Source organism: Ochotona princeps, chromosome 1 (genome assembly GCF_030435755.1).
Source record: "Ochotona princeps isolate mOchPri1 chromosome 1, mOchPri1.hap1, whole genome shotgun sequence".
NCBI lineage: Eukaryota > Metazoa > Chordata > Mammalia > Lagomorpha > Ochotonidae > Ochotona > Ochotona princeps.
The window spans coordinates 15596524-15622831 of NC_080832.1; the positions used below are offsets into that span (position 1 = coordinate 15596524).

Consider the following 26308-nt stretch of genomic DNA (forward strand, 5'->3'; position numbering starts at 1 on the left):
GCTGCTAGGGGAGGGGCATGGGCACAGGGAGTTAGTGTTTGATAGGCAGAGTTTGCAGATGAAGAGAACTCTGAAGGTGCGTGATGACGCCATTGGTCATTGCCTAACAATATGAATGTGTTCACGCTACTGAACTGTCATTTACAATGGGCTAAAGTGGTAACTTCTATTATATGTATTTGTCCACAATTAAAAACAAATTACTAAGTTCCTTAAAAAAAATGCCATCTCCCCACCCTCTATGCAAGTTCTGTGGGCTGAAGTCGGGCTGTTCGTGCCTTCGTCAAAATCGAACTGAAATCACCGCTGACAGCCTCCAGGGGCAGCGGAACCAGAACGAAGCTTCTGCTTGGTTGGTCTTCTCAGGGAGTCTGGAAAGGACAGCCATCTTCTCACCAAGGGGCGGCGTCTGGGAGCTGGAAGGACCTTGAATTTGGGGCCGGGCTGGGAGGCGCCTGTCGGGGGCAGTGCGTGACCACTGGGGGACAACGTGATGGCCGCCGTGGGAGTGCGTGTGGTCTCCCACTGCGGTGCTGGGGGGGGGGTCCCCCAAGCCCCGCTTTTCCTCGATTTCCTCATCTACAACGTGAGGAATGAGGTAACACATTCCACCTCTCTGGGACGGTGAGGTTAAGCTCCTGGCAACCTGGGACAGCCTTTTGTTTTCTTTTCCTCAGCAGGCAGACCTTCTAGCATGGTCTAATTCTAGAAGAAGTGGAGCTGATCTGGTGGTCCATCCCCCTCGCCCCAGCCCACCTTGGCCACCTCTCACTCCTCAATCCCACCTGGTGGTGACCTTGATGACAACGACGGCGACAGGAAATGGGATGAAAAGATTCGTGGAGTTTGGAGCAAAAAGAAATGTTGAGGGGAAAAGTCTGTTAGGGATTTAACAACAACAAGTCTGCTCACGTGACCGCGGCCACCGCAGGTGCTCATGGGACGGCTCTGAGGATTTCCACAGATTACTAATCTTCTGTGCCGCTAGTGACTTCCAGTCAAGGCTGAGGAAGAAAATGAGATGAGGTTGTCTGCACTTTCAAGTCTTAAAAATAGAAAGGAAAAAGCAGCAGCTGCCGGCGCGACAGAGCCCTGCTAGGTCTCTGAGGGGAGGGCTGTGACGTGAAGGCCCCTGGGAGGCGACCAGGACCCATTCCCACCCCATCCCATTCCCCGCCCCTCCGTCATAAAGCTTTTAAAGGAAATTTAGTTGATTTTGAAGTCCAAGGGACAAACATATCTCCACCCTGGGTAAATTCTTCCCGTGTGTCAGGTCTGAAAAGAAATCTCCTGCCGTGGTGGCTTCCAGAAGCCTCCTCAGAGAAGGCTGGAGACCCGGCCACCACTTCGTGGGCTCTGGTTGGGGGTGTTGCCTGGGTCCGCATGCCTTGCTTCCAGGCCAGATGGAAGCTGCAAGGCTTTTCCTTTGAGAAATGTTGGTATTTTTGCCACCAGAATGGAGTGGGACTACTGGGACTGAGACAGCGTCATGGAGGGCGTGACAGGAGCCAGCTTGAAGGTATGGCTTGAAGGGCTGGCCTGGTGGATGGAGCCAAGAGCCTGACTGAAGTGTGGGACTGTACCCCAGCTAGGGTGAGGATCCTCTTCCTCCATGGTGTTGGAGCACAGCTAGATCCCAGACCCCAGAGATGATGATTGGGAGGGGACTGGGCAGAGGGCTGTGAGGTTGGACCAGGGCTATGGGGCCGCAGGCTGGAGAGCAGCTGAACTCAGTAAGTCTTCATGCTCCTGCTGGTGAGATCTGACATTTTCTGTGTCAAGGACAGAAAATGTCCTGTGTACGTGGGTGCTTGGGAAGGGAAGACATGGGAGGCTTGGACTGGTAGACTGACACAGTTAACGTCCTTGGGGGTATATGCGGCAGCTATACTGGAGGTGGGTGCTGTGATGCTCAAGGGAGACCTCCCTTTTAGCCATGGGTGATGTGCTTTTCTGGCCTGGAGCAAGTCTTAGCGGTCCTTCATTGCCCAGTTCTGTGAGGGCCTCTCCGGCCTTTCCTTGCCTTCAAAGGCAGATTCCGTAATTCCTCTCCTGGATTGGGGAAGCACTGTTTTCTCGCAGGAAGTCTTGTGTTTATGTTTGTGCTTTACAGCTTGTTGTTTACACTTGCTGTTTTCCTGAACAGATGGTTGCATGAGTTAAAACTGGATGGGGTGTCATTTTGCTCTTTTACCCTGGGCAGCCACACCAGTGCTGGTCTAAATAGATGTTGTTCAAGGGTTTTTTCCCATAAAGGACTGGATGGACTAGAGCAGTGGGGTGTGAGAACTCGGGACCACGGTTCTGGGAGGTGTCAGGAAACAGGCTCCAAGTCCAAGGTGTGCAGAAGTGAGCGGAAGAGGAGTCGAGATGACCACGACATTTCTTCCTTGGGCCTCAGGGGGCTGCTGCCCTTCCATGTCATTGGGAACCCAAGGACAAAATATCCAAGGCAGGAGGATAGCTCCATTACCAGACATTTATTAAATAAAAACGTATTAAACTCCTGCGATGCATTGCTCATGGCTGTGAGATTGACCAGTATACCCAGGTGACTCACAGTGTTTTGTGAAGAATTGATGGACGAGGATCTGATGTGTCCTCAAGAGAGGGTGTGCCCAGGCCGTGCATTCTCCAGCAGTGGCAGGAATGACCGCCCTGAGTCATGTATGGGCTGAGTCTGGAAGCTGACCAAGCCAGAAAGAGCCTTCCTGTGAATGCAGAAGCACAGCGAGGAGAAGGTGCTGGAATGCCTTGGGAGCAGGGAGGGTCAGGTGGTCAGTCAGGGGAGTGAGGTGGGCGGGCTCAGAGCTGCATCCTCAGGTGACTGTGAGTCGCTCAGGAAATGGGGTCTTTTTGTAGTCCACAGTGGAGCGGGGAGTGATTATTTATTATTGTTTTTTTAATTGTTGAAGGTTTATTTTACTTTTATTTGAGAGACAAGTCACAGAGAGAGAAGGAGAGACAGAACTTTCATCCACTGGTTCACTCTCGGAATGACTGCCATGACTGAGTTGGGCCCGTTCAAAGCCAAGAAACTGGAGTTTCTTCAGAATATCCCATGTGGATGCAGAGGCCCAAGGACTTGAACCCTCTTCTGTTATCTTCCCAGGCCGTTACCAGAGAGCTGGGAGCTGGGTTGGAAGTGGAGCTGCTGGGACACAAACTGGCGCCCATAATAGGATGCTGGTGCCGCAAGCTGAGCCTGGCATGTCACAGTGCCAGCTCCACTTGAGAGCATTTCTAAGCAGGGGGTGATGTGGTTTGACTTGTTCTAGAAATATAGTGCCAGCTCCGAGCTGGAGAGACCTGATGCCAGCGGCACCAGCCCACCACAGAGGCTGTTGCATTGAACTGGGGAAGGATGAAGAGGCAGGACTGTGGCTCTGGTGGCCAAGGGAGTGATAGAAGGTGGACCTGAAAGGGCCTAACTAGGCAGTGGGGGAGTCATTGGGCTTGCTCTGTGGGCCCTGGGGGAAGGGCCATAAGTCTATAAGACCATCTGTGTAAAAGTAATTGTTGGGGCAGCTCTGTGTTTCACAAAGAAACTTTTTGGTTTTAGGACCAATGCACACTTGCAAAAAATGATTAAGAGCCTCCAAGAGTTTTTGTTTATATGGCTTATATCTATTGATAGATGCTTTACTATAAACTTAAAAATTCATTTCTTATTAAATAATAAAACAATTACATGAACATAAATGATATCTTTATGAAAATCAACTTTATTTGCCAAAGCAAAAAGAATTACTAAGAAGACTAGTGCTGATTCAGAGTGTTATCAACTACGTAATATTAATAGAAGATAGCTGGATTCTTATATCTGTTTCTGCATTTCTTATATCTGCATTTGAACTGTCGAAATGACATCATATGGAATTTATAGAATATTCTCTTACATACTTGTCCATGCATGGGAGTGACATAGGCAAACTGAATCTTACTATTATTAAGAAAATAATATTTACCTCCAAATGTCTAGGTTTCTCTGGACCCCATTTTAAGAACCCTGGAGGTAGATATTTAGCAAATGTTCAGTGACAGTGTTCTGCAAACCTGTAGGACTTTGGGTACAAAGCTTGCATGGCATGCTTGTCCTGCATTTATAACTTGTGTGCCTAGTTAGTGCTCTGTGGGCGCCCCATGGGCAGCTCGGTGCATAGATACCCTGAGCAGGACCCTGATGTTGAAGAAATAAGCAGAGGCAAGAGCTGTTAAAGCATTGGAAGGGAAGCAGACAGAGCAACACAATTTGAGGGGGTAGCCTTGGAGCAGGTGTTCAGGCACCTGCATCACACATCAGAGTACTTAAGGGCGATTTTCAGTTGTGTCCCCTGACCCTGGGAGGCGGAAGGTGATGGCTCAAACAGCTGGGTTCTTGCCACCAATATGAGAGACCAGCACTGAGCTCCCAGCTTCTGGCTTTATCTTGGCCCAGCCTCTGTCGTTGCGGGCATTTAGGGAGTGAACTGGAAGATGCAAACTCTTTCTCTTCTCTCTCCCCACCCCTGTGACAAGTGTGTCTCAAATTTAAAAAAAGAATCCATTAGGATAGGAAATGTTTTGTTCTCGGAAAAAAACAAACAAAGAAACAAGGAAAGGAAAAGTGGTAGGGAGCTGTATGTTCATGTGAGGATGTAGAGATGCCGTTCAACTAAGGCATTTAAAAGGGCAGATGACTTGGTGGCAGTGGACGGTGTCAAGGGTTTAGTGGTGGCTCCTCCTGCTGAGCTATGGGAAAGGGGGACCTGAGCATCTGCCTTGCTGGGGGCGGAGTGCTGGCCGGCTCCTGCGCTGTCAGGGAAGGTTGTGAGAGAAAGTGGAACCAAGTAAGGAAGCTAGCAGGGAGGCAGCAGCCTGAGAGAGGCTCCCATAGAGTAGGAGTTGAAGTGGATGAAGCTGTGACCCTGAGAAAAGACTGCGGGGAAAGAGATGTGCAAGGATATACACCCCACAGGCTTTCTAACACCAGGAAGGGGAACGCTATCTAAATTCTGTCCTGTAGCTGTGTGTTTAAAGGCCAGAGAGCTCCATCCACCTGTCCATCGATCCACCCACAAGTCTGACTGATTCAACTGCATTAGGCTTTGTACTAACTTCGTAGGATACAGTAGGTAAAGTGTTATGTGAAATTTCCAAGGTGCGAGTGACTGAACAAGAGAGGTACCATGTTCTGGTTCACTCCCCCAAAAGCACGCAATAGGGCTGGCCAGGCTGAAGGAGGGAACTGGAAACTCAACCCAGGGCTCCGACATGGATGGCAGAAACCACGCTCTATCTGCTACCTCCCAGGGTGCACATTAGCAAAAGGTTGAACTGGAGCCTGGAGCTGGACTCAAACCAGGTACGCTTTTGGCTGCAGTCCCCCCAGCAATGCCTTCCCCACCAGGCCAAGTACCTCTCCCGACAAGGCATTTTCAATAGCAAAATGGGAAGCATGCCACTATCTATATAAAGCAAGACAATCCTAAAACCATATTTGTGTGATCTATTAGGTATGCCAGCAAGTCATAGGGAAAGTACTAGAAGGGCAGGGGAAACAGCAGGGGCAGGGGACAAACAGAGCTAGGGATGCATGAAAGACTTTTTATTCTTTATACTTTGGCATTGTTTAAATTGTTCATAGTAATGTTTTCATGATTATGAGTTTTAAATGTTTTTCAAAGGTGTGGATCTTTGGAAAACAGAGGGACCGGGTGTTTCCTGAGAATTCCTGTTAGCTTTGTCGTCTTCTCTTGAAAATACCCCATAGGGGCCTGGCAGTGTGGCCTAGTGGCTAAAGTCCTCACCTTGAACGCGCCAGGATCCCATATGCGCGCCGGTTCTAATCCCGGCAGCTCCACTTCCCATCCAGCTCCCTGCTTGTGGCCTGGGAAGGCAGTGGAGGACGGCCCAAGGCCCTGGGACTCTGCACCCATGTGGGAGACCTGGAAGAGGTTCCTGGCTCCCGGCTTCGGATCAGCACAGTACTGGCCATTGCGCTCACTTGGGGAGTGAATCATCGGACAGAAGATCTTCCTCTCTGTCTCTGCTCCTCTCTGTATGTCTGACTTTGTAATAAAAATAAGTAAATCTTCACACACACACAAAAAGAAAATACCCCATAGGCTGTAACCCCCTTCCCTGCCACCCCGCAGTTGGCAGCTAGGCAGTGATGCCTGGCTGGGAAAGGTCAGATTTGGGTCAGGACCTCTTGTTTTCCAGGGTCAGGGTGATCATTGGTAGGGCAGGCTTTGCCAATGCAAGGGAGCAGAACAGGTCAGGGGGAATTCCCCTGTGTAACCCAAGCGGCCTAGGTTCACATACCTGAGCTGCCACAGGCAAGTGCACGGATCACAGCCTCAGCCCGGGAATTCATGGTCACACACTTCCAGAGGCTGGAGTCAAGGTCAAGACAGAGGTTGGTTTCTTCTGAGACCTCGCTCCTGGGCTTGCAGACGGCTGCTCTTCGCGCTGCATCTTCTCGAGATCATCCTGTGTGTCTGTACCCAAATGCCTTCTTCCTACCAGGACTCCCATCCTTCCGGCCTCCTGTGGAATACCCTGTCTCCCAGTCAGTCACACTGTAAGGAACTGGGGTTGGGGCTTCAAGTAACCATCGTTGGCTCTTTGCAGAGGTTCTGTGGTCTATGGTAAGGGGTGCCCGGCACGGTCCCAGCCACGTTGGTGTCTGGCGCGTGTTCCCTGTGTGGGTGTTGTGTGGGGTGAAAGAAAAAGGCCCCGTGAATGCAAAAGCAGTGTGGCTGCACCTGCAGCTCCCCACCCACACGGGGACTGAAAATCCCCAGGGGGCCCAGACCGACATGATTTCCTGACAGATACTAGCGGGAGGGAGGGAGCGCGTACGTCACGGCTCTCAGGAACCCGTGTCCAGAACATACCTGACAGATGCTTTTTCTCTTTAGTGCATGTCTGTGGGGGCACTGCAAGGAGGAGACTGGGGGCAGGACCCTCTCCAGGTGGCAACTGAGCCAGCATGGACCGTTCGAGCAAGATGGAGTTCTTCCAGAAGCTGGGCTACAGCCAGGAGGATGTGGCCAGGGTTCTGGGCAAGCTGGGTGACAGTGCTCTGGTCAACGACGTGCTTCAGGAGCTGATCCGGACGGGCAGCCGCCCTGGGACCCGGGAGCCCCAGACTGTGCCCCAACTTGTTCCCCGGGGCTCCACTGGGCTCCCAGATTCTGCTCCATGGGGCTTGGGGGCAGCTCCAGAAGAGGACTGTGCAGACCCAGCCAGTTCCCTGCGTCCCATCGTGATTGATGGCAGCAATGTGGCGATGAGGTAGCTCTCACTTGTGCTTGGGAGTGGAGGAGGGGGGCATTTGTTTTCAGGAGACCAGAGCACTGTCCTTCTTCTCTGTGTTTGGGCCACAAAGCTTTGTGGGGGTGCGGAGCGGGGGTGGCGTTCTGAATCTCTGTTCTGAAATGGTCATAAGCAAGTCCCTTAACCTCTTAGGGTGTTATTTGCCCCGTGGGTGATGTGGGGCTGGAGCTTCTCCAGGGGCTAGATGTGAGAACAAAACACCAAGGTGCCTGGGGCAGAAGTGTCTACCGTGTGGGTACTGTTCCTGTGTCAATCCAGTCTGTATCTGGGGAAGCAGTGGTGCCTGGGGATAAGCCCAGGTCAGGGGTTGGCAGATGGGGCTACTTGTCTAGAGTGTGTCCCTGTCCACTGTGTGACTCTGCCAAGGCCATGACACTTGTTTCTTGAGGCCGACAGTTTCTTTTGCTCCACTTTGGGTCATGAGACTCCCATGGGAGAGGTGCTTGACTCGTGATGGAAGCAGTCTGCTGGGGCTCTTGGGGAGATGGGGTTGTGGTTTCCTTGTTAGGCTTGAGAGATGTGTTTGTGGTCTCCTAAGCTGCAGAGGCAACTTCATGTGCTCTGGAACTGTGAGCATCATGCCTGCATGGTTGTCTTTCCTGGCCTGACTAAACTTGGCCGTGATCATCTGCTCCAACTGTCTCCACACTCCCTGCTGGGCCAGGAAGGGTGTGGCGCAAACAAGTGTAGCATTCTACCACTTGGCTTAGTTAGAGCCGGGCAAAGGGCGAGCCTTCGGAAAGCACTCACTCACAGCTGTAACTGTACGTGATTCCCTTTCCCAGAGCTGAAATCTGAACCCAGTAAAGCAGTTCTTGGCAGCATTGAAGGCGTCAGAGCATCCGCGAGTTTGCCCCATGGGAACTGGGGTCACTTTGAATTTGGCATTATGCAGGCACCAGCTTAAAATGGTTCACCCGAGATGACCCAGCCTTGGAGGATGCCCCCACATGCCCTGTGTACTGTATATGCAGCATACTCAGAACGGTTGCTCAGTTTTTCAATTAGAAATAATTGTGCCTTGATGAACTTCATTGGCTATGATACTGCCATTGCCCAAAGCTACATTTGTTTAGTTTTTTAAAGATTTATGTATTTATTAAAAATCAGATATACAGAGAGGAGGAGGGACATAGAGGAAGATCTTCTGTCCTCTGATTCACTCCCCATGTGGCCGCAATGGTCAGTGCTGCGCCGATCCTAAGCTAGGAGCCAGGAGCCTCTCCCAGGTCTCCCACATGGGTGCAGCGTCCCAAGGCTTTGGGCCACCCTCAACTGCTTTCCCAGGCCACAAGCAGGAAGCTGGATGGGAAGTGGGGCTGCTGGGATTAGAACCAGCACCCATATGGGATCCCGGGGCTTTCAAGGAGAGGACTTTAGCTGCTAGTCTACCGTGTTGGGCCCTTGTTTAATTTTTAAGGTTTAATTATTATTTATTTGAAAGGCAGAGGGACACACACATACATCTGATGGTTCATTCTTCAAATGTCTGTAAGAGCTAGAGTTGGGCCAGAACAAATTTAGGAGCCAAGAAGTTTATCTGGGTCTCCCACTTGGGTGACAGGCGCCTAAGTAATTGAGCTATCACCTACTGCGTCCCATAGTAGGCATGGATTGGAAATGTAGGTGAAACTGCAGCCCATACTGTGATATGGGGTACTTTGCTCCAATATCTGCCCCACTCCATTTAATTTGAAAGGCAGGAGAGAGGTGAGAGGGGGGAAGAGAAAGAGAGAGAATGAATTAGAGACAGATATTAGAAGTCTTCCATCTACTGGTTCATTCTCTAAATGCTCACAAAGCAAGGACTGGGCCAGGCCAAGCTGGAGGCTGGCACCTTGCCCGGGTGCCCACCTGGATGACAGAGATCTAGCTCCATGAGCCGCTCCGTGAGACCTGCTGCCTCCCGGTGTGTGTATTAGCAGGAATCTGGGGTTGGGAACAGAGAACAGACTTGAACCCAAGCACTCAAATAGAATGTGGGTGCCCTGGAAGTAGTGTCTTAACTGCCATGCCAACTGCCTGCCCATGCAGTTCAGTTTTTAACCAGCAATGGGTCCTCTCTTTGGGACTCAGGAGCTTGGGTCACAAGGTTATGGTCACCTTCTTACTCACATTCCTGGAAGGCCTCAGATGGGCAGGTCTGTACTATCCTGCTCAAGTTGAGAGCTTTGCAGAGATAAAGAGACTTTAGGCAAGCTGCTAGGTTCTAAGAGTCCTGGGGAATCTGGGCCGAGGGATATGGAAGAGAGCATTTATCTCTGGGCATCAGTGGAAAGTGGCCTTTGAGTGTGAGATGATTATCACAGAAACCGAAGACCTCCCCAGCCCCAAGGTCACAGAAGTTCTGTGGTTACAAATCAAAGCAGCGGAATGGATTTGAGTAGAAGGACTGCTTTAGGGGCTACAGGAAAGCGTCAGGGCTCTCCTTGAGGTCCAGAGTGCAGGAGGTGTTAGGACGTGGTGGCCTGGGAAGGTTTTCTTTCGGGAGGGAGCCATTGTTACTGCTTGGAATCCAAGCGTAAGCCATTTCCTCTGTGTTCACATGACTGTCATGTGTTCTGGGTAAATTTATCTTGCTTCTCTTCCTCCATCCCGCCTCCCACCACCGTACTCATTTGAGCCCCTTCATGTTCAGTCGGGGGACAGGGAAGTGTTCTATGTGGAAACCACTGCTCAGACTCATGATGAAGAATGAATGTGTCAGAGCATAGAAGTGGTCATCTGTGTGTGGGCAAAACAGCTCAGTTCCCCAGGACACACATGTCTGTGTGTCGTTGTTTGCATGCACTACCATATACACATATATACATATCTACACACACACACACACACACACACACACACACACACACACACAGCTTCCCCCTGCTCCTCATATCCCAAGAGGAAAAGAGGACAAATTACCCAGCCATCACCTGATCTTGGGACTTGATTTTCTCCCTCCCACCATCCCTTTCTCCTTTCCTCTCTCCTTCCTTCCTTCCTTCCTTCCATCCTTCCATCCTTCCTTCCTTTTGGATTTACTTATTTTTATTGGAAAGACCGATTTTACAGAGGGAGGGAGGGAAAGAGAGATCCTTTGTTTGCTGGCACACTCCCCAAGTGACCGCAATGCCTGGAGCTCAGCTAATCTGAAGCCAGGAGCCAGAAGCTTCCTCCAGGTCTCCCACGCGGGTGCAGGGTCCCAAGGCTTTGGGCCATCCCCTACTACTTTCCCAGGCCACTAGCAGGGAGCTGGATGGGAAGTGGAGCAGTGGGAACATGAACTGGTGACTGGATGGGGTCCTGGCACTTGAGGGAGGGCGGGTTAGCCAATGAAGCCACTGTGCTGGGTCCGATTTGTTGCTTTCAAAGATGACTTGTGGGAGAGACTGAGGAGTCTCCTCTGCCCCTTGTCCTTAGTGAGCACTACTGTGACTTCCTGTGGTGTTTCAGCAGGGTGAGGTCGCTTGGCATCTGCCAAAGCCGCAGTGAGGAAGACACACCCAGATGGAGCACACTTCTGACAGGGTGGGAGGCTAAGCAGCGCTTCATTCTTTTTTTTTTTTTTTAAAGATTTATTTATTTTACTACAAAGTCAGATATACAGAGAGGAGGAGAGACAGAGAGTAAGATCTTCCGTCCGATGATTCACTTCCCAAGTGAGCCGCAACAGGCCGGTGCGCGCCAATCCAAAGCCAGGAACCTGGAACCTCTTCCTGGTCTCCCACCCGGGTGCAGTGTCCCAATGCATTGGGCCGTCCTCAACTGCTTTCCCAGGCCACAGGCATGAAGCTGGATGGGAAGTGGAGCTGCCGGGATTAGAACCGGCGCGCATATGGGATGCCGGGGCGTTCAAGGCGAGGACTTTAGCCGCTAGGCCACGCCGCTGGGCCCAGCGCCTCATTCTTGTCCATGACCTCAGATGCTCCCCAAAGCCATCCTCACTGAGGGTCTGCTGAGGGTTTGTGAAGGTGCATGCTTAATGTTTTGAAGGGGATAGCTGGCCCTGAAGGCCTGGGCGGGGCTTGAGTGGGCTGGGCTCACCTCCTTTCTACCTGGAGCTGCTGAGCAGTGACTCTCAGAGAGTGCTGCTGCAGGCCTTGGTCTCCTGGGGTCCGTGGTGGCCTGTGTCTCTGCTCTTTTTCTCTCACTGTCTCTGGTAAGTCCTGTTGTGGTGGATTCTTGCAGACCAGTGTGTCTAAGTATGGCCAATCGCTGCTCGGTGACTTAAAGCCCACTGTTGTAGAGCGTGCAGTTATGGATACTGCAGTGGGGCCATCAGGTGGCACCATGGGCTCCACCATTGGTGAAGGCAGAGCCCTGAGGTGGCACAGATCATGATGTGGTGAGAGGGCGCGCATGTCTGTTCATGTCAGTGTGCTCTCCCATGAAACCACCAGGGTTTCATCCCTGAGACTTGATCCATGCTAGCCATGTAATTCAACCTCCTTGCTTCCCGAAGGTCTGCCACTAGACACTGTTCCTGGATTAAGTTCCTATCCTCTTCATGCCATTAGCATAATTCTTTGGGGATCAAGTATTTACTACCTGGGCTTTTGAAAGACTTTCAGCATTCATAACATCCCAGCCATTGCACAGGCCGTACACATCGTGTAAGGAGTGGGAGTGTGTTTGAAGTTGTCTGCTTCATGAAACATCCTGTGCTTGAATCATTTAAATAAAAGTAAACCGTGTGTGTAGAGCTGCCACACAAAGAACCTAAAACATTCTGTTTCCTCATTGCAAAGCAGAAAGAGTCCTCTGGGCTCTTGTTAGCAGAAGTACTGGCTTCATGAATCATTTCAGAAGTGTTGGGTCAACTTTCATGAGAATTCTAAGTGTTGTGTAGGGAGAGAGTCAGACCGGAGCATGGGAAGCCAGGCCTGCCACTTGCCACACAGTCTTGTCTGAGACAATGGATGGACATGGGCTCAGTGCCTGCAGTTCTGACCTCTCACTTCCAGTCCAGGTCTGCCCTGGGAAGATGGAAAGTTCTACACCTGCCCTATTAGAGTAGCCACTTGTTAAGTGTGGCTGTTGATTTCCTTTGAGTGAATTTGAGATTAAACGTGAGGAAGCCACATGCAAGATGTGGCTGCACTTTGGATTCTTCAGCCCGCCAGGTGTGTAGTCTCAGTAATTTTGTTTATACAACTAAGAGGTTGCACTCCACAGCCTTAAATGACATTCTCATCTCTGACATGCTAAGATACAAGGTGATTATTTTATGTATGCTTGAAGGAAATAAATTCATTTTCATTATAGAGGTATTTCTCATGTTCTCTGGAGGTTTGGAGAGATCAAGAACTTGCCAGAGGTCACGGAACAGTCTGGAGTACTTTGCAGTGGTGCTCCTCCTTAGGGCCTGCAGTCATCCCTGCTGGGCTAGCCTCTTTACCCTCCTGTCGTTGCTGCCCCTGGCCCTCAGCGGTTCCAAGCATTGGGTGCCCTGTCTGCACTGAATGATAGCTCGACTGGCTAGCAAGACAGAGACCCATTTCTAAGGATAGTCTCATGCCGCCAAGGAGTGTGTGTGTGTTTACATGGGCAGCTGGCAGCCTGGACCACTCAGGTAAGTCTCTGAGTCCTTAGAAAAGTCCAGCAACTTTTAAAAAAGGAGGTAGTCTGCATGGCAGGCTTGCTACAAGCTGCATCGCTGCGAGAACGTGGGTTCTCCTGAGCCAGGTGCTGCAGCCTTAGCTTGTGGGAGGCTGGCACCTTCCCCAGGGCCCAGCCGGCTTTTCCTTCTGTAGGCAAATCTAGAAGAGAGGGAGGGAGGTGAACTGTTTCAGCGTGGGAGGAAACCACTTGACAGTTTCACATCCTCTTGCTGCTCCTGAAGAGGCTGCCATTTGATGTGCCTGCTTGGGGATGTACAGGGTTTTTTGTTTTGGTGGTGGTTATTATTTTTATTTTTTTTAAAAAAAGATTTATTTATGTGAAAGACAGGAGGGGAGGAAGAGAGAGACAGAAAGAGAGAGAGGAAGACAGTTTTCCATCTGTCAGTTCATCCCCCAGGGGGCTACAGTGACTGGGGCTGGGCCGGTCCAAAGCCAGGAGCCCAGAGCTTCTCCCAGGTCTCCCATGTGGTGCAGGGGCCCAAGCACTTGGCCCATGATTTCAAGCCTGATCTCTCCACTTGTTGAATGAGTCCATCCTCCAGAAATAGTAGGAGGCCTCTGAGTCCTTGGGGGTTTAACACGTAAACCACAGGAGCTGGCACTGTGGCATTGTACAATAAGCCTCCTATGGTGCTGCCATCTCATGGATGCTGATTCGAGTCTCAACTACTCCACTTCTGAAGCAACTCCCCTGGCTAATTGTGAACCCGAGAAAGCAGCAGAAAATGGTCTGACTACTGGGAGACCTGGAAGAGGCTCCTGGCTCCTGGCCTGGCTCCAACAACATTTGGAAAGCAAGCCAATAGATGGAAGCTCTCTGTGTTTCTCTGTTCCTCCTCCCATCCCCAATCCTCTAACTCTACCTTTCAAATAAATAAGTAAACCCCTGGGGAGCTGTGCTCCACCTGAGGTTCCCATGACTGCCCTGGCTGCCCTGGGTGTTCAGGTGGCTTCTACTCGTCCTTGTTCAAGGTGAAGGTGCTTACCCCCTCCTGCTCACAACTTCTGTCTGTGCACAGGTTCCCGCAGACTGTTCATAACTATGGGAAGGGCTTTCCCCAAGCAGGAAAAGGCCTCAGGTGACTGTGGAGTCACAGGGGCCTGCAGGGAGGGGGATGTGAATGAGTCTGCAGCCTGAGAGATGGGCAGGGGTGGTCCCAGGCCTCCTGCTGGTTTAGCTCCAGGAGCAGGCCGGTTGTCTTGCTCCAGTTTCCTGCAGGTTGAAATGGGAAGGAAGGTCATGTCTCCAAGGGCTTACTGTATTTATCCAATGCAATGGAATGTGCCGAATGGCCTGATCAACAGAACTCTGGAAATACCAAACACCAGCTCTAAGAGGCTGGCGCGAGGCCTCTCATTCGGCTCTGGCCGCGTGGTGGCAGTAGATGTTCATAAATGGCGGGGAGTCCAGGAAGCAGAGCGCAGGCATGCATGGGCCTCTGGTATGAGCAGCAGACCCCCAATGCTGTGGCTGCAGGGATTTGCTTCCCCCACTGTCCTTTACTGCTGAGTGCTTGCCCCCATCAGCTGAGGTGTCTGGGGTGGAAAGTTGGCTTCTAAATTATTCAAAACATATAGAGGAACTGGTGCCGTGGCGTAGTAAGCTAAGCCGCTATGTGTTGTGGCGGCATCCCCTATGGACATTGGTTCAAGTCGTGGTTGTTCCCCTTCTGACCCAGCTCTCTGCTTATAGCCCGGGAAAGCAGTGGAGGATGGCACCTCTGTGCCTTGTCCTCTGCATAAGTCAGGGTGTGTATTTCTGGTCCCTCCCCCTGGTGTTCTTCCCAGAGGATCCTGGGGTTTTGAGATCTGGTTTTGGCTGGGGGAGGGGCACTTGGCCCTTCCTGGGCTCTGTCACTAGAGTGGCAGGGCCAGCCTGGCTTCTGGTGGGGGTGTCACCAGGCCAGTGGAAGGAGTTCAGTGGCAGGACTGGGGCTGGGGTGCAGAGGGTCCCCGGGGAGTGATGCCTCATTCTTCCTTTTATCACCTCTTGTTTTGTTCCTCCCACTGGGGTTTGAGGGATGAGTCTTGCTTCTTCTTCTCTGGTGTCAGGCATCCCCATTGATATCACCCCCTCCTTACTGTTCGCACAATCCCATGGCCAAAGACCCATTTCCTTTACCCCGAAAGAAACCCCAGGTTGAGTCTGCCCCTCCTTGGCTCCTGATCCAAGGGAAATGTCCGAAGTTCTCCTGAGTTTCCACAAAGTCCGGCTTCCAGTTCTGTGGATGAACACTTCTGAAGACTTCCTTTCCTGCTTACAAACCTGTGATTGTCCTGGCTAGGTCTGCCGATTGAACCTGATCAGTGTCTCAGGTATGTGCCCTTCACACCTGCTCCGTAGAACACCATTCTCCCCCAACTTACTAGGTCTGTGAGAGGTCTTCAGCTGGCCCAGGTTGGCCAGGCTGGCCTGGCTTTCCTTCTTTTTTTTTTTAAGATTTATTTATTTTGATGGAAAGGCAGATATACAGAGGAGGAGAGATAAAGAGGAAGATCTTCTGTCTTCTGATTCACTTCCCATGTGACTGTGACGACTGGAACTGAGCCAATCCAAAGCCAGGAGCCAGGAGCTTCTTCCAAGGTTCCAAGGCTTTGGGCCATCCTTGACTGCTTTTCCAGGCCACAAGCAGGGAGCTGGATGGGAAGTGGAGCTGCCAGGACTAGAACTGGCGCTCATATGGGATCCTGGCATATGCAAGGCAAGGATTTTACTCACTAGGCTACCTCACCGGGCCTACTGGCCCAGCTTTCAACTGGCTGCTTCACTCAGGCTCCCTGGTGCAGAGCCTAACTCATCTGATGGATCCTGTCCCCAGTGCCTGCTCCTCTGCCTGTCACCTGCCGGGATTGACCAGTGTGCCCCATGCCTAGCCCCATGCCTCTCCCATTGTCTCCAGGCCAGCCTTCTGTGGTGGCTTCCATTGTGGTTTAACAAGGATGTCCAATGGACACTTAGATCTCTGTTCTGAGTGCTGAATGTTCACTTAACGTTTCCACTTAGGGACCTCAAAGCCTTTTCCAACTCAATATGTGTCCAAACTCAAACTCGTCATCTTTCCCTTTACCCTGACCCCTTCCAGAATCCTACCCTCCAGTTATGTGAGCAGAGAGATCTGGAAGCTTCTTTGGCTTCTTGCCTATTACCCACACAGCCAATCTGTCTCGTGGAAGTTCTACCTTCTAGCATCTCTCAGGTTCGCTCACACTTCTCCCTTCCTCACCCCCAGCATAGTCCAGGGCATCCTGAGTTTGTCCTTGGATGACCACGATGGCTTCCAAGATGATGTCCGCCGCTGCTTTTGCTCCCTGCTAATTTCTTATCCCTATGGTGCAGTTGTGCATGGCACATCACATCATGTCACATAAGCCTCCAATCTTAGAACCTTCTCCTAACTTTTCCTTCATCTTTAGGAAAAAAAAAGGAGAACATCTTCAATAAGGCACACAAGGCCTTGTTCCCACACCACTCTGTCCTTGGCTGGCTCCGGTCTCCATGGAGTCTGTGCGGTGTTGGCCACCTTGCTTGGCCTTGGGAAACCAAGAAACACAGGCAGCCGTCACCCAAGGCGAGTCAGATGATCAAGATGGCCACTCGCATCAAATCTTAAAATATATTTATTTTTATTGACTCGAGGCACAGAGAGACAGACACACAAACTCAGAGCCTGCTCCCGTTCTTTGGTTCATTCCTTCAGTGCCCACAGCAGCCAGGACTGGGCCAGGCTGAAGCCAAGAACTGGGCATTCAATGTGAATCTCCTAAGTGGGTGCAGGAGAGCTGCTGCCTAAGCCATTATCCAATGCTTCCAGCACGATGCTAGCAGGAGACTGGAGTCACGGGCAGAATGAGATGCAAGGTGCAGGCATCCCAAGCAGCATCTTAACTGCCCCCCATGCCTGCTGCTTGCACTCACCCATCCTGTGTCATCCTTATTAGCTTCAGTGAAGACCAGGATCTTGTCTACGGATCCTTGGAATGTTTCCCATTGGGGACTGGGAACCTCTTATCTGTATTTCTTTTACAAGCTGTGCAGCTCTGACGAAGGGACATTCTTTTTTTTTTTTTTTTTTTGCTTTTTATACCACTTTATTCCAACCTGAGCACCTCAATATGAAACTAAGCACTGGTGAACTGTTTCTTACTAATTCTGAATTATTGTAATTTACAAGTTCTGCTAGCAGTCCAACACTTAGATTAAATCATCTGACACATAGTAGATCTCATATAATGAAAATACTGAAAGTAATTAGTGCAATATACTGAACTGGTCAAAATAAAGGGGCAATCTTGTGGTGTATCTGTCAAACGCAGGCTTGTCTGGCTCCCTCTCACTGTGTGACATTCATCCATAAGGGAAACCCCTCTTCCTGTGTCTCTATAGATTTCTTTGTTTTCCTGTTGTAGTCATGGAAATAAAGAAGTCTTCTCCTGCCGGGGGATCCAGCTGGCTGTGGACTGGTTCAGGGAAAGAGGACACACGTACATCAAGGTTTTTGTCCCATCCTGGAGGAAGGAGCCATCAAGATCTGACGCCCCCATCCGAGGTATGCTGGGCAGTTGGTGGCTTCAGGGGAGGACAGGCGCTTTCTTGGGTGGTTCCTGCCGTCACAGTCAGGCGTCTGTTTTGGGGTCCATCATGTCTGTCTTCCTTAAGGCTCCAGGAAGGCACTGCTCAGGTTGCCACCCAGCTCCTAGCATCACTCTCAGCTTGCAGCAGGTGCCCAGAGTAGCTGTGGGTGAGGTGAATCATTAAAGCACGGTTAACGTGAATAAAGAAACTCCAAAAATCATTGTACCCTACAACTTCTAACACCCTGAAGGAAGACTGGCTCTTTATCCACTCCTGATAGTATAAAGGACCAGAAAGACATTCCTTGAGTCGAGTAATATTAATTTACTGGATGCTTTGTGTAGTCTGTTCAAAAACAGGAAACAAAAAGCAGCAGAAAGATCTGGAAACCCAGGGAATTCTTTGAGATTTGTACCTTAAATCAATTAGCCATCCTGACACACATAATTATTTCTTTTCTTTTTAAAAGATTTACTTATTTTTATTGGAAATGTAGATATACAGAGAGGAGGAGAGACAGAGAGGAAGATCTTCTGTCTGCGGATTCACTCTCCATGTGGCTGCAACGGCCAGAGTTGAGTCAATCTGAAGCAAAGGAGCCTGGGGCTTCTTCCAGGTCTCCCACGCGGGTGCAGGGTCCCAAGGCTTTGGGCCGTCCTCGACTGCTTTCCCAGGCCACAAGCAGGGAGCTGGATGGGAAGTGGAGCTGCCGGGATTAGAACTGGCGCCCATATGGGATCCTGGCACATTCAAGGCGAGGATTTTAGCTGCTAGGCCATGGCGCCGGGCCCTTGCTTTTTTGATTCATCAATGGTTGCCAGTTGCTGCTATTTCTCCATTACCTGCTCCTGTTTTTAAAACGATTTATGTATTTATGTATTCATTTACTTAATTCCTCCTTATTTGAGAGAAGCAGAGACAAGCAGAGGGAAGAGAGAGAAATGGTCAAAAAACTGTCATCTTCTGATTCACCCCTCAAGTGCCCGCAACAGTGAGAACTAAGCTGGGGCTGAAGCTGGGAACCCAAGCCAGGTCTCTCACGGGAGCGTGGGACCCGATCGCTTGAGCCATCACTGCTGGCCTCTTGTTTTCTAGATTCATTTATTCATTTGAAAGGCACAGGGAGAGAGAGATGGAGAGAGACAGAGAGAAAGAGATCTTTCCTCTGCTGGGTCACTCCTCAAATGGCTGCAGTCACCAGGGCTGGGCTGGGCAGAAGCCGGGAGCCAGTCTCCCACGTGGGTGGCAGGCACCCAGGACGTTGCTCCCTCGGGTGTATTTGCAGGGAGAGCAGCAGGTTAGCTGTGGTCCTCCGTTCTCTGCCTTCCTGGAATCCATCCACGCCCTGGCTCGGTTGCCAGCCCCAGACTCGCTGTTCTGTGGTTGTGAGTCCCCCTTCCCTTCTCTGCTGTCGTTTTTCTTTGGCTGAGAAGGTGGACAGGGAAATACTTGTGCTAAGTTCTTTCTTATAAAGTTACCCTGCACAACTTCTTCATGCTTTGGGCATGGAGATTGGTGGCTTTCCACCATTTAATTGTGTAACATTTAAATACAATAGGAGTGAGCATAGAAAAATTTGGAGAAGTAGAGTAAGGTAGAAATTTTTTTAAACAAGTACCAACCTGCGGGAGAAAGAAGAATAAATTTGAGTACATTAAAATAAAACCTTCTGTTAATTAATTGCACAAAAACTGAAAAAGAATTGAAAGTCTCAAACTAGTACAGGCTAAGGCATCATGAGCTGCTGAAAATGGATGGTTGTCCGAGCTACCGTGACTTCTCTAGGTTGTAACGAGACACGGGCAGTGAGATTACGCTTGAATAGGCAGGGAGAGATCATAAACCCCGACGAACGTGCGAGAACGCCTCATCGGTAAGCACCAGAGTGCAGGAGCACACTGCCATCGGAGCCATTCTCTACCTTCCGGCCAGGCGCGATTCAGAGGCCTGGCCATGTCTTACGGGAGGGCACCTTGGCGGGTATGGAACTTGGTAGGTCCATCTTGGCCAGCAGTCCAGCACATGAGTTCCCTACATGATTCAGCGGCATTCACTCTCAGAGATGCGCCCTCTGACTTGCAGCCAGAGGTGGACCAGCACAGCCAAGCCCCACAAACCCAGCGGCCAATGGACAGCAGTGGCTGAGTACATGTACGGTGTGACTGAAGTTGTGTTGTGTTTGATGCGTAACCACATTGGAAATGGTGCTTCCATCTACATATCTACAAAAATGAATGTAAGGGGCCTGGTGCAGTAGCCTAGCAGCTAAAGTCCTTGTCTTACCATGTGTCAGGATCCCATATGGGTGCTGGTTCTAATCCTGGCGGCCCTGCTTCCCATCCAGCTCCCTGCTTGTGGCCTGGGAAAGCAGTCAAGGATGGCCCAAAGTCTTGGGACACTACACACACGTGAGAGACTCAGAAGAGGCTCTGGGAACCTGGCTTCGGATGGGCGCAGCTCTAGCAGTTGCAGCCGCTTGGGGAGTGAATCAACAGACAGAAAATCTTCCTTTCTGTCTCTCTTCCTCTCTGTATATCTAACTTTCCAATAACAATAAAATAAATATATATTTTTAAAAGAAAGCATGGTCATTATAAAGGAGATTCTAAAGCATAGATCATCTTAAGGGGAATGGGGAGACCTGGGAACCGGAAGGGAGAGGGGTCGGACTTCCTAAGCAGCGGCTACCTTCTGTTCTCAGAGTGGCTGCCGCACTCTGAGCATCTAATACCCTGCCTAACTACTGTGCACAGAAGAAATGTTCTCTTGTATCTCTCCCAGGACAAAACTATGAGCAGCAAGTAGGCCTTCTTGGCATACAGATTTTAGGAAGGCCTTGTAACCTTGTAGCATGAACCACCTGGTTCATGTCCACTTCCCAGCTAGCCTTTGCAAAGAGCTCTCCCGTGCCTCGGGCTTACTCAGCCTGTGCACAGACACTGCGAGGAAGAGCAAGGAACTGCTGCTTTCTTCATTTTAGGCATGTAATAGCTGACATTACAACAGAGCTGGGCACAGGTTCTGGGCTGTGCATCCTTAGCCTGGGCTGCTTCCCACTGCATTCTTGGGTCCCTCAGAGATGTTACTTATGGGATGCTCCAGCCTGCAAGTGTCCCAAGCTGATTCTTGTCTGGGGCAGGATAGGCCCTCGGTTCCAAGCTGAGGGCCCAACAGGTGCATCCCAGGTGGACAAGGGGCCTAGGTCAAACAGGAAGGTCTGTCTTCAGAGTAAAGCCCTTGCACCTGCTACCATAGAGGTGTCATGGCAGGTAAGCCTCACGCAGATAGGCTGAAATCGACCTTCTCGAGGGACTTCCTCCTTGAGGTCCAACCCTGTGATGCCTGCCATGATGATGCAGGCAGGGCAGCGCCAGGGCCCTTGGGACTGCAGGCTGCTGGCAAGTTCAGTGAAACTTAGCCATAGAAGTGACACCACGGTGGGGAGAAGTGGGTGATGCCTCTCTCCTCCTGAAAACCTCCCTGCTCTTCATTCATGGGCTTTGGGGTCGGGAGGCGGCGTGGCTGCCTTTCCGGTGGGGGATCAGAGAGGGGGAGGCCTCCCCGCCAAGCTGTGACTCCGGCTCCTCCCCGTGGCCCAGAGCAGCACGTGCTGGAGCAGCTGGAGCGGCAGGCTGTGCTGGTGTACACCCCGTCACGCAAGGTGCACGGCAAGCGAGTGGTCTGCTATGATGACCGCTACATCGTGAAGGTGGCCTACGAGCAGGACGGCATCATCGTGTCCAACGACAACTACCGCGACCTGCAGAGCGAGAACCCGGAGTGGAAGTGGTTCATCGAGCAGCGCCTACTCATGTTCTCCTTCGTCAATGACCGGTATGGAGGTGGGGTTCGGGGCCCGCGGCGGGAGGGGGCCACATCCAGGCCTAGCTGGCTGGGATTAGAGGCACACCCTGTCCCTGGCTCTGCTACCCTGGCCGCACGGTCAGCTGGCTGGAGTCTCTGCTGTGTGTGACCAGCGTTCTGCAGAATGACCGCTTTGTCCCAGACTCACATGCCATGTGAGTCGGCCAAGCAGGTACTCAGGACACCATGAACTTTTTTTTTTTAAATTTAAGAATGTAATACTTCAATTAATAGCCTTGACATAGCCATCATGGACAGATTCAAACTCAGTATAATTTCATTTCTCTTATTTCAGTTTTTTTTTCAAATAATGTTTAATTAGATGTGAGAGTGGGTAACATTCTAAAATCTTCATTGAGCCAAATTGGCCCACAAATGCCGGTTTGTGACTCTTGGTTGAGACATTCAGGAGAACCTGGTTGGTTTGTCTAGCGCAGAGCCCAGGGAAGTTTTTCTTTTGTCAGGGGCCATGTGGATGATTGGCACATTATCTGGAAGCCATACAAAATGATGGAGCTGCCCTGAAGTTTGAGGCCCATCTGTGGTTGTCTCGGCAGGGCCAGACCCAGTGACACCCCAGGCCTTCTAGAACCTGCAGGTTGGATGTTCTTCACCAGGGGCTGGCTCCTAGCTTGGCCTCCTGGTTCAAGCCTACCCTGGTCAGGCTGGCAGAGAGGGTCATGAGGGTTACCAGGTGCAAACTGGCCAGCAAAGTGGATTGAAAACTTTCAGCCCAAGTTAAGGGGGGAAGAAGGACCCTTAGGACTGCAGACAGCTGACACTGGAGGCCTGGCACAGCAGGTGTGGCTCTGCGGACTGGAGTGGCATGGGGCAAGGTGGGGATGGGCACAGCAAGCCGCGATGATGTTCCCATTTCAGCTTCTGTTCCAGGCTAGGACCGCTTAGCCCTGGTTCTGGCTCCCTGGCTGCCTTGATTAGAATGTGGTAAGAAATGAGTTCTCTCTGAAGGTTAGGGGCACCTCCCCAGTCTGCCTGGCACCTACTAGGCATGCAGTAATGAGTGGTGGGGGGGGATGAAGGCTGGGGAGACAGGAGGGCACTGTGGGCTGGGCACAGGCTGCTTGGCCTGTGACAGAGCAGCCACTGACCCTTGAAGTCAGGGGACAGTGTGGCCTGGTAGGAAGAACTGGGATTGCAGAGCTGGTTAGGTGAGTTCCTGCCGAAACCTTGCCACTTACTTGGCCTCATTGAGCTGACCTTCCTCACCCAGATGAGGGATGGCTCAGTTGACGTCAGGGGTCTAATGTGAGGACTATGGAGAGCCAGTCCCCAGGAAGGGCAGAGCTATTCCTAGGCTAGACCAGATATTCCCAGGCCAGTCCACCTGCCCCTGGGGCCAGAGAGGGGGGAGGGATTTCCTGCAGCTGCAGGGCCAGTGCCCACTGTCATTTCCAGATGCGCAAGCTTGGCAGCACATACTGCCCGTTTTCAGCTTGGAAGAATCTGGCAAGCCTGCCAACTGTGGCTTCCAGCAGGCCGCTGTGAGGTCTAAAGGGTTGTGACTGCCTCTGTTCGGGTGACAGCCTAGCACCCAAGCCAAGTTCTTTCCATGCACAGGAGGCCTTGCCTGTGAGCAAGGGCAGCCCGCCGGGCACCCTGGGCATGGCCACAGGGCCCTTTTGGCAAAGCTCTGCTCCTGAGGGAGCATGAGGGTGAAGCCCTGGGGACCTTTTAATAACCACAGTGGACGGCTCCCCAGATTCTTGGTCAGGGCCCAACCCTGAGAGGCTGGCTGCGCAGCGGGGAGCTGAGCCAGGGAGCTCGCTGAGGACGGCTTGCTCCTCTGTGGGCTGGGACCTTGGTGTGGCTCTGGGGCTCCGAGGGCTCAGCAGCCCAAAGCAGCCGGTCCTGCAAGTCTGACCCACCATGCCACTGCCGGCGGAGCCTGGGAGCAGCAAGGCTCATCTGAGTTCCTTGGGGTGTCCTCTGGCAGAACCTGCTTTCCCCTGGGCACCCAGAGCACACGGGGACAGGCGCAGAGAAGCTGTAGCCCCTGAGGCTGAGCCAGGGCCAAGCGCTCCAGGGTTTGCAGGTGAGGATGCCAAGTAGGTTGGGTGCATTGTGTGGATGCAGCTCTTGCAAACGCTTCCCTGCCCCTGCCGTTCCGGTCTCCGGAGGCTCAGAGCTGGGAGTGCAGGAAAGGGGACACCGAAGGCTTGGGGCATTCATGCAACCGCAGAACGTTTTAGGCACTGGATGTTTCTGCCCATTATTGGAGGAACAAAGGGAAACCTGCAAGCAAAGCAAATATCCCGCAGTTCTCCTGTATATAAGAAAAAAAAAATCACCCAGGGAAGTTGTGAAAGTATGGATTCTGATTCGCAAAGCTCAAGCCTGTTTCTCCCAAGTTGCTTGAAGCAGAACAGGGAAGCACTTTGATGAGCCCAAGGCTGTGCTGTGCCCTGCATGAGGTTCTTCCCCAGAGGCTCGGCCCTGCTCCTCCAAAGCCCTGGGCAAGTCCCAGATGGTCCTGCAGTCACCCTGTTGGCTTTTTCTTCTTCTTTTTTTTTTGCAGGTTCATGCCTCCTGATGACCCGCTGGGCCGCCATGGGCCCACCCTCAGCAACTTCCTGAGCAGGAAGCCCAGGCCCCCTGAGCCTTCCTGGCAGCACTGCCCCTATGGTGAGCAGCACCCAGGGCCTCGTGCATGGGGTGTGGGGGCAGCGCAGGAGCACAAACATGCTGGCTTGGAAGTCAGGGTAAAGGGCAAGTTCTGCCCTTACCTGGCTGAGTGATGCCACAGAGGTGTCTTAACCAGCCGGGACTGCAGCTTCCTAGGGGCTGGTGTGAGGATGGACTGGCACTGGGGTAGCTGGTGCACGCGACTGGCGGGGAGGATGGGAGGCAGAGATCACACAGGTCGCCAAGTGTGTGAGAAACAAACAGCAAGCTGGGTGTGCACACCACCTCCTAGCACCTGTTTTAACCCCTTCACCTGCTCCTGACAGGTGTCCTCAGCCCGTGTCCCCAGCCCGGCCCCGTCCCCAGCTCATAGGGACTTTGGTCTGAGATGGTTAAGAGTTAAGGCTCTTATTCCAGAGCCTCCATCCTACCTGTCTCCAGATGCTGTGCCTTTTCAGGGTGCTAAGGAGGCAGGAATCCCCGCAGAGGGGGCCGCGGGGTGGACTCTGCCCCGACCGCATTGGAACCAGGTGGCCCTGTGCTGTGGGGTCTCACCCGCACCCTCTCTGCCCTGCTCACTCCAGGCAAGAAATGCACCTACGGCGTCAAGTGCAAGTTCTACCATCCAGAGAGGCCGCACCACGCGCAGCTGGCGGTGGCCGACGAGCTCCGCTCCAAGACGCGCGCCTGGCCTGGCGGGGGCGCCCAGGCTGGCCGCGCAGCGACCCGGACTGCGCGGCCGCCTGCCGACCTGGCTGCTCTCCAAGGGAGCTTCTCACGCCTGACCTTCAGCGACGGCCCGGGGCCCCATGGGACGCGCCCCCCGGGTGCCCCGCCCCGGCTGCGCTGGTCCGACTGGGTGCCCCAGGGTGGCCGGGTGCCTGGGCCTTCGCCATGCCCACAGGCCGGTAGCGCTGCTGCCCCCCCACAGCCGCCCGGCCTTCCCAGCCCACAGAGCGCGTTCGCAGCCGGGGACCTCCCGCCTCCTCCCGGGTCGCGCCTCCAGCCGTCGGGCGGACACTGCGCCCAGGACCTGCCCGGTGACCTGTGGGCCCACCCACCCAGCTCGGACCGCTTCCCCAGCCGCTCGGCCTGGACTGAGCCAGCCTGGGGCCACCGCACCTGTGACTGCGCAGAGCACGCGCGCGCCCAGGCGCGCTCCGCGCTCTGCTCGCTCCTGCCTCCGGAGCAGGTGGACAGTGCCCTGGCTGCGTTCCCCGGGCTCTCCGACCTCGCCGGCCTACTGCTCCTGCTGCAGAGATCCCCGAGGGAGGGCGCACAGCCGGGAACCCCCTAAGGGACCAGTGCAGCCCAGGCAAGAAACGGCCCGGGTCTTGCCTGACCCTTGGTTGCCTGCCTGGCTCTGGGTCAGCTGCAGCAGGGGATCCACCTCCCTGTTGGCGGCCGGTGTCCTGCCATTTGGCGACCTCTCTGAGACTGGAGCCAGCTGCGTGGAGGGAATTTCAGACTCAATGCAAGTAGCAAGTCCCAGTAGGCCTTAGGGGGTATCTGCAACTGAGGGGGCATCCCCAGGAGGGTCACAGAACCCCTACCACAAACACACGGATCAGGCCAAGGCTAGGATTTGTGTTGTTCAAACCTGTGTGTGGGCCCACACCTATCGCCATGTACACGGAGTGAGCTCCATGATCAGAAGCTTGCAAAAGGCTGAGAAATTTCATCATCAACGTTTGAAATGTAGGGGGTGGGGGACTGGGGCTTGGCATCTCGCTTGCCCTGCGGGCTCTGCTTGTAGCCTTGGCATTGTATACTTGTGCCAGTAGTAAGGAAAGGCAGGGCACTTTGTCTCCACAGCCTGCTTCCCCTGTGGCACACACAGACCAAGCAGCGCAAATAGCCTCTCCCTGCCCTCGCCCCCATGCACCTGATTCTTGGAATCTCCTGGCTCCTGACTCAGCCCTTCAGCCATTCCCTGTGGCAGATTCTAGAACAGGTCCTCTACTGGGCGTGCCTTCTCAGCTCGCCTAGGCCGGGTAAGTGCAGATTTTTGCTCAGAAACCTTAAGTGGGAGAGCCTGCCCAGTGCAATGCTCATGGCTGTCCCCCAGCAGTGGCCCGCTTCTTCATTTGCGGATGTTGTCCCAGGCTGTTCAGGGCTCACGTTGCTCCTGGAGACAAGGGTACGTGAAGTCTCACAGGGCCTTCTTCTCAGTTTGAAATCAGATTCTCCTATGGCTTGGACCCCATCTGCGCCTCACCACCGCCTGCTCGGGAGGACGCTGCACTGGCCGGTTCGCCTTATCTTCTAGGGCCCGAGTCCGGAAGAGGGCCCACACTTC

At 52.6% G+C, this 26308-nt stretch overlaps 1 protein-coding gene across 1 annotated transcript; it reads left to right on the forward strand.

Moving 5' to 3' along the window:
• Positions 1–6718: 6718 nt before the first annotated feature.
• On the forward strand, positions 6719–26041 carry ZC3H12D (zinc finger CCCH-type containing 12D). The gene is made up of 5 exons (XM_004587353.2): positions 6719–7281; positions 17337–17476; positions 21102–21336; positions 23903–24009; positions 24594–26041. Exons 1-5 carry the CDS (start codon positions 6977–6979, stop codon positions 25304–25306), a joined length of 1500 nt encoding a protein of 499 aa, XP_004587410.2. The 5' UTR covers positions 6719–6976; the 3' UTR covers positions 25307–26041.
• Positions 26042–26308: the final 267 nt, after the last annotated feature.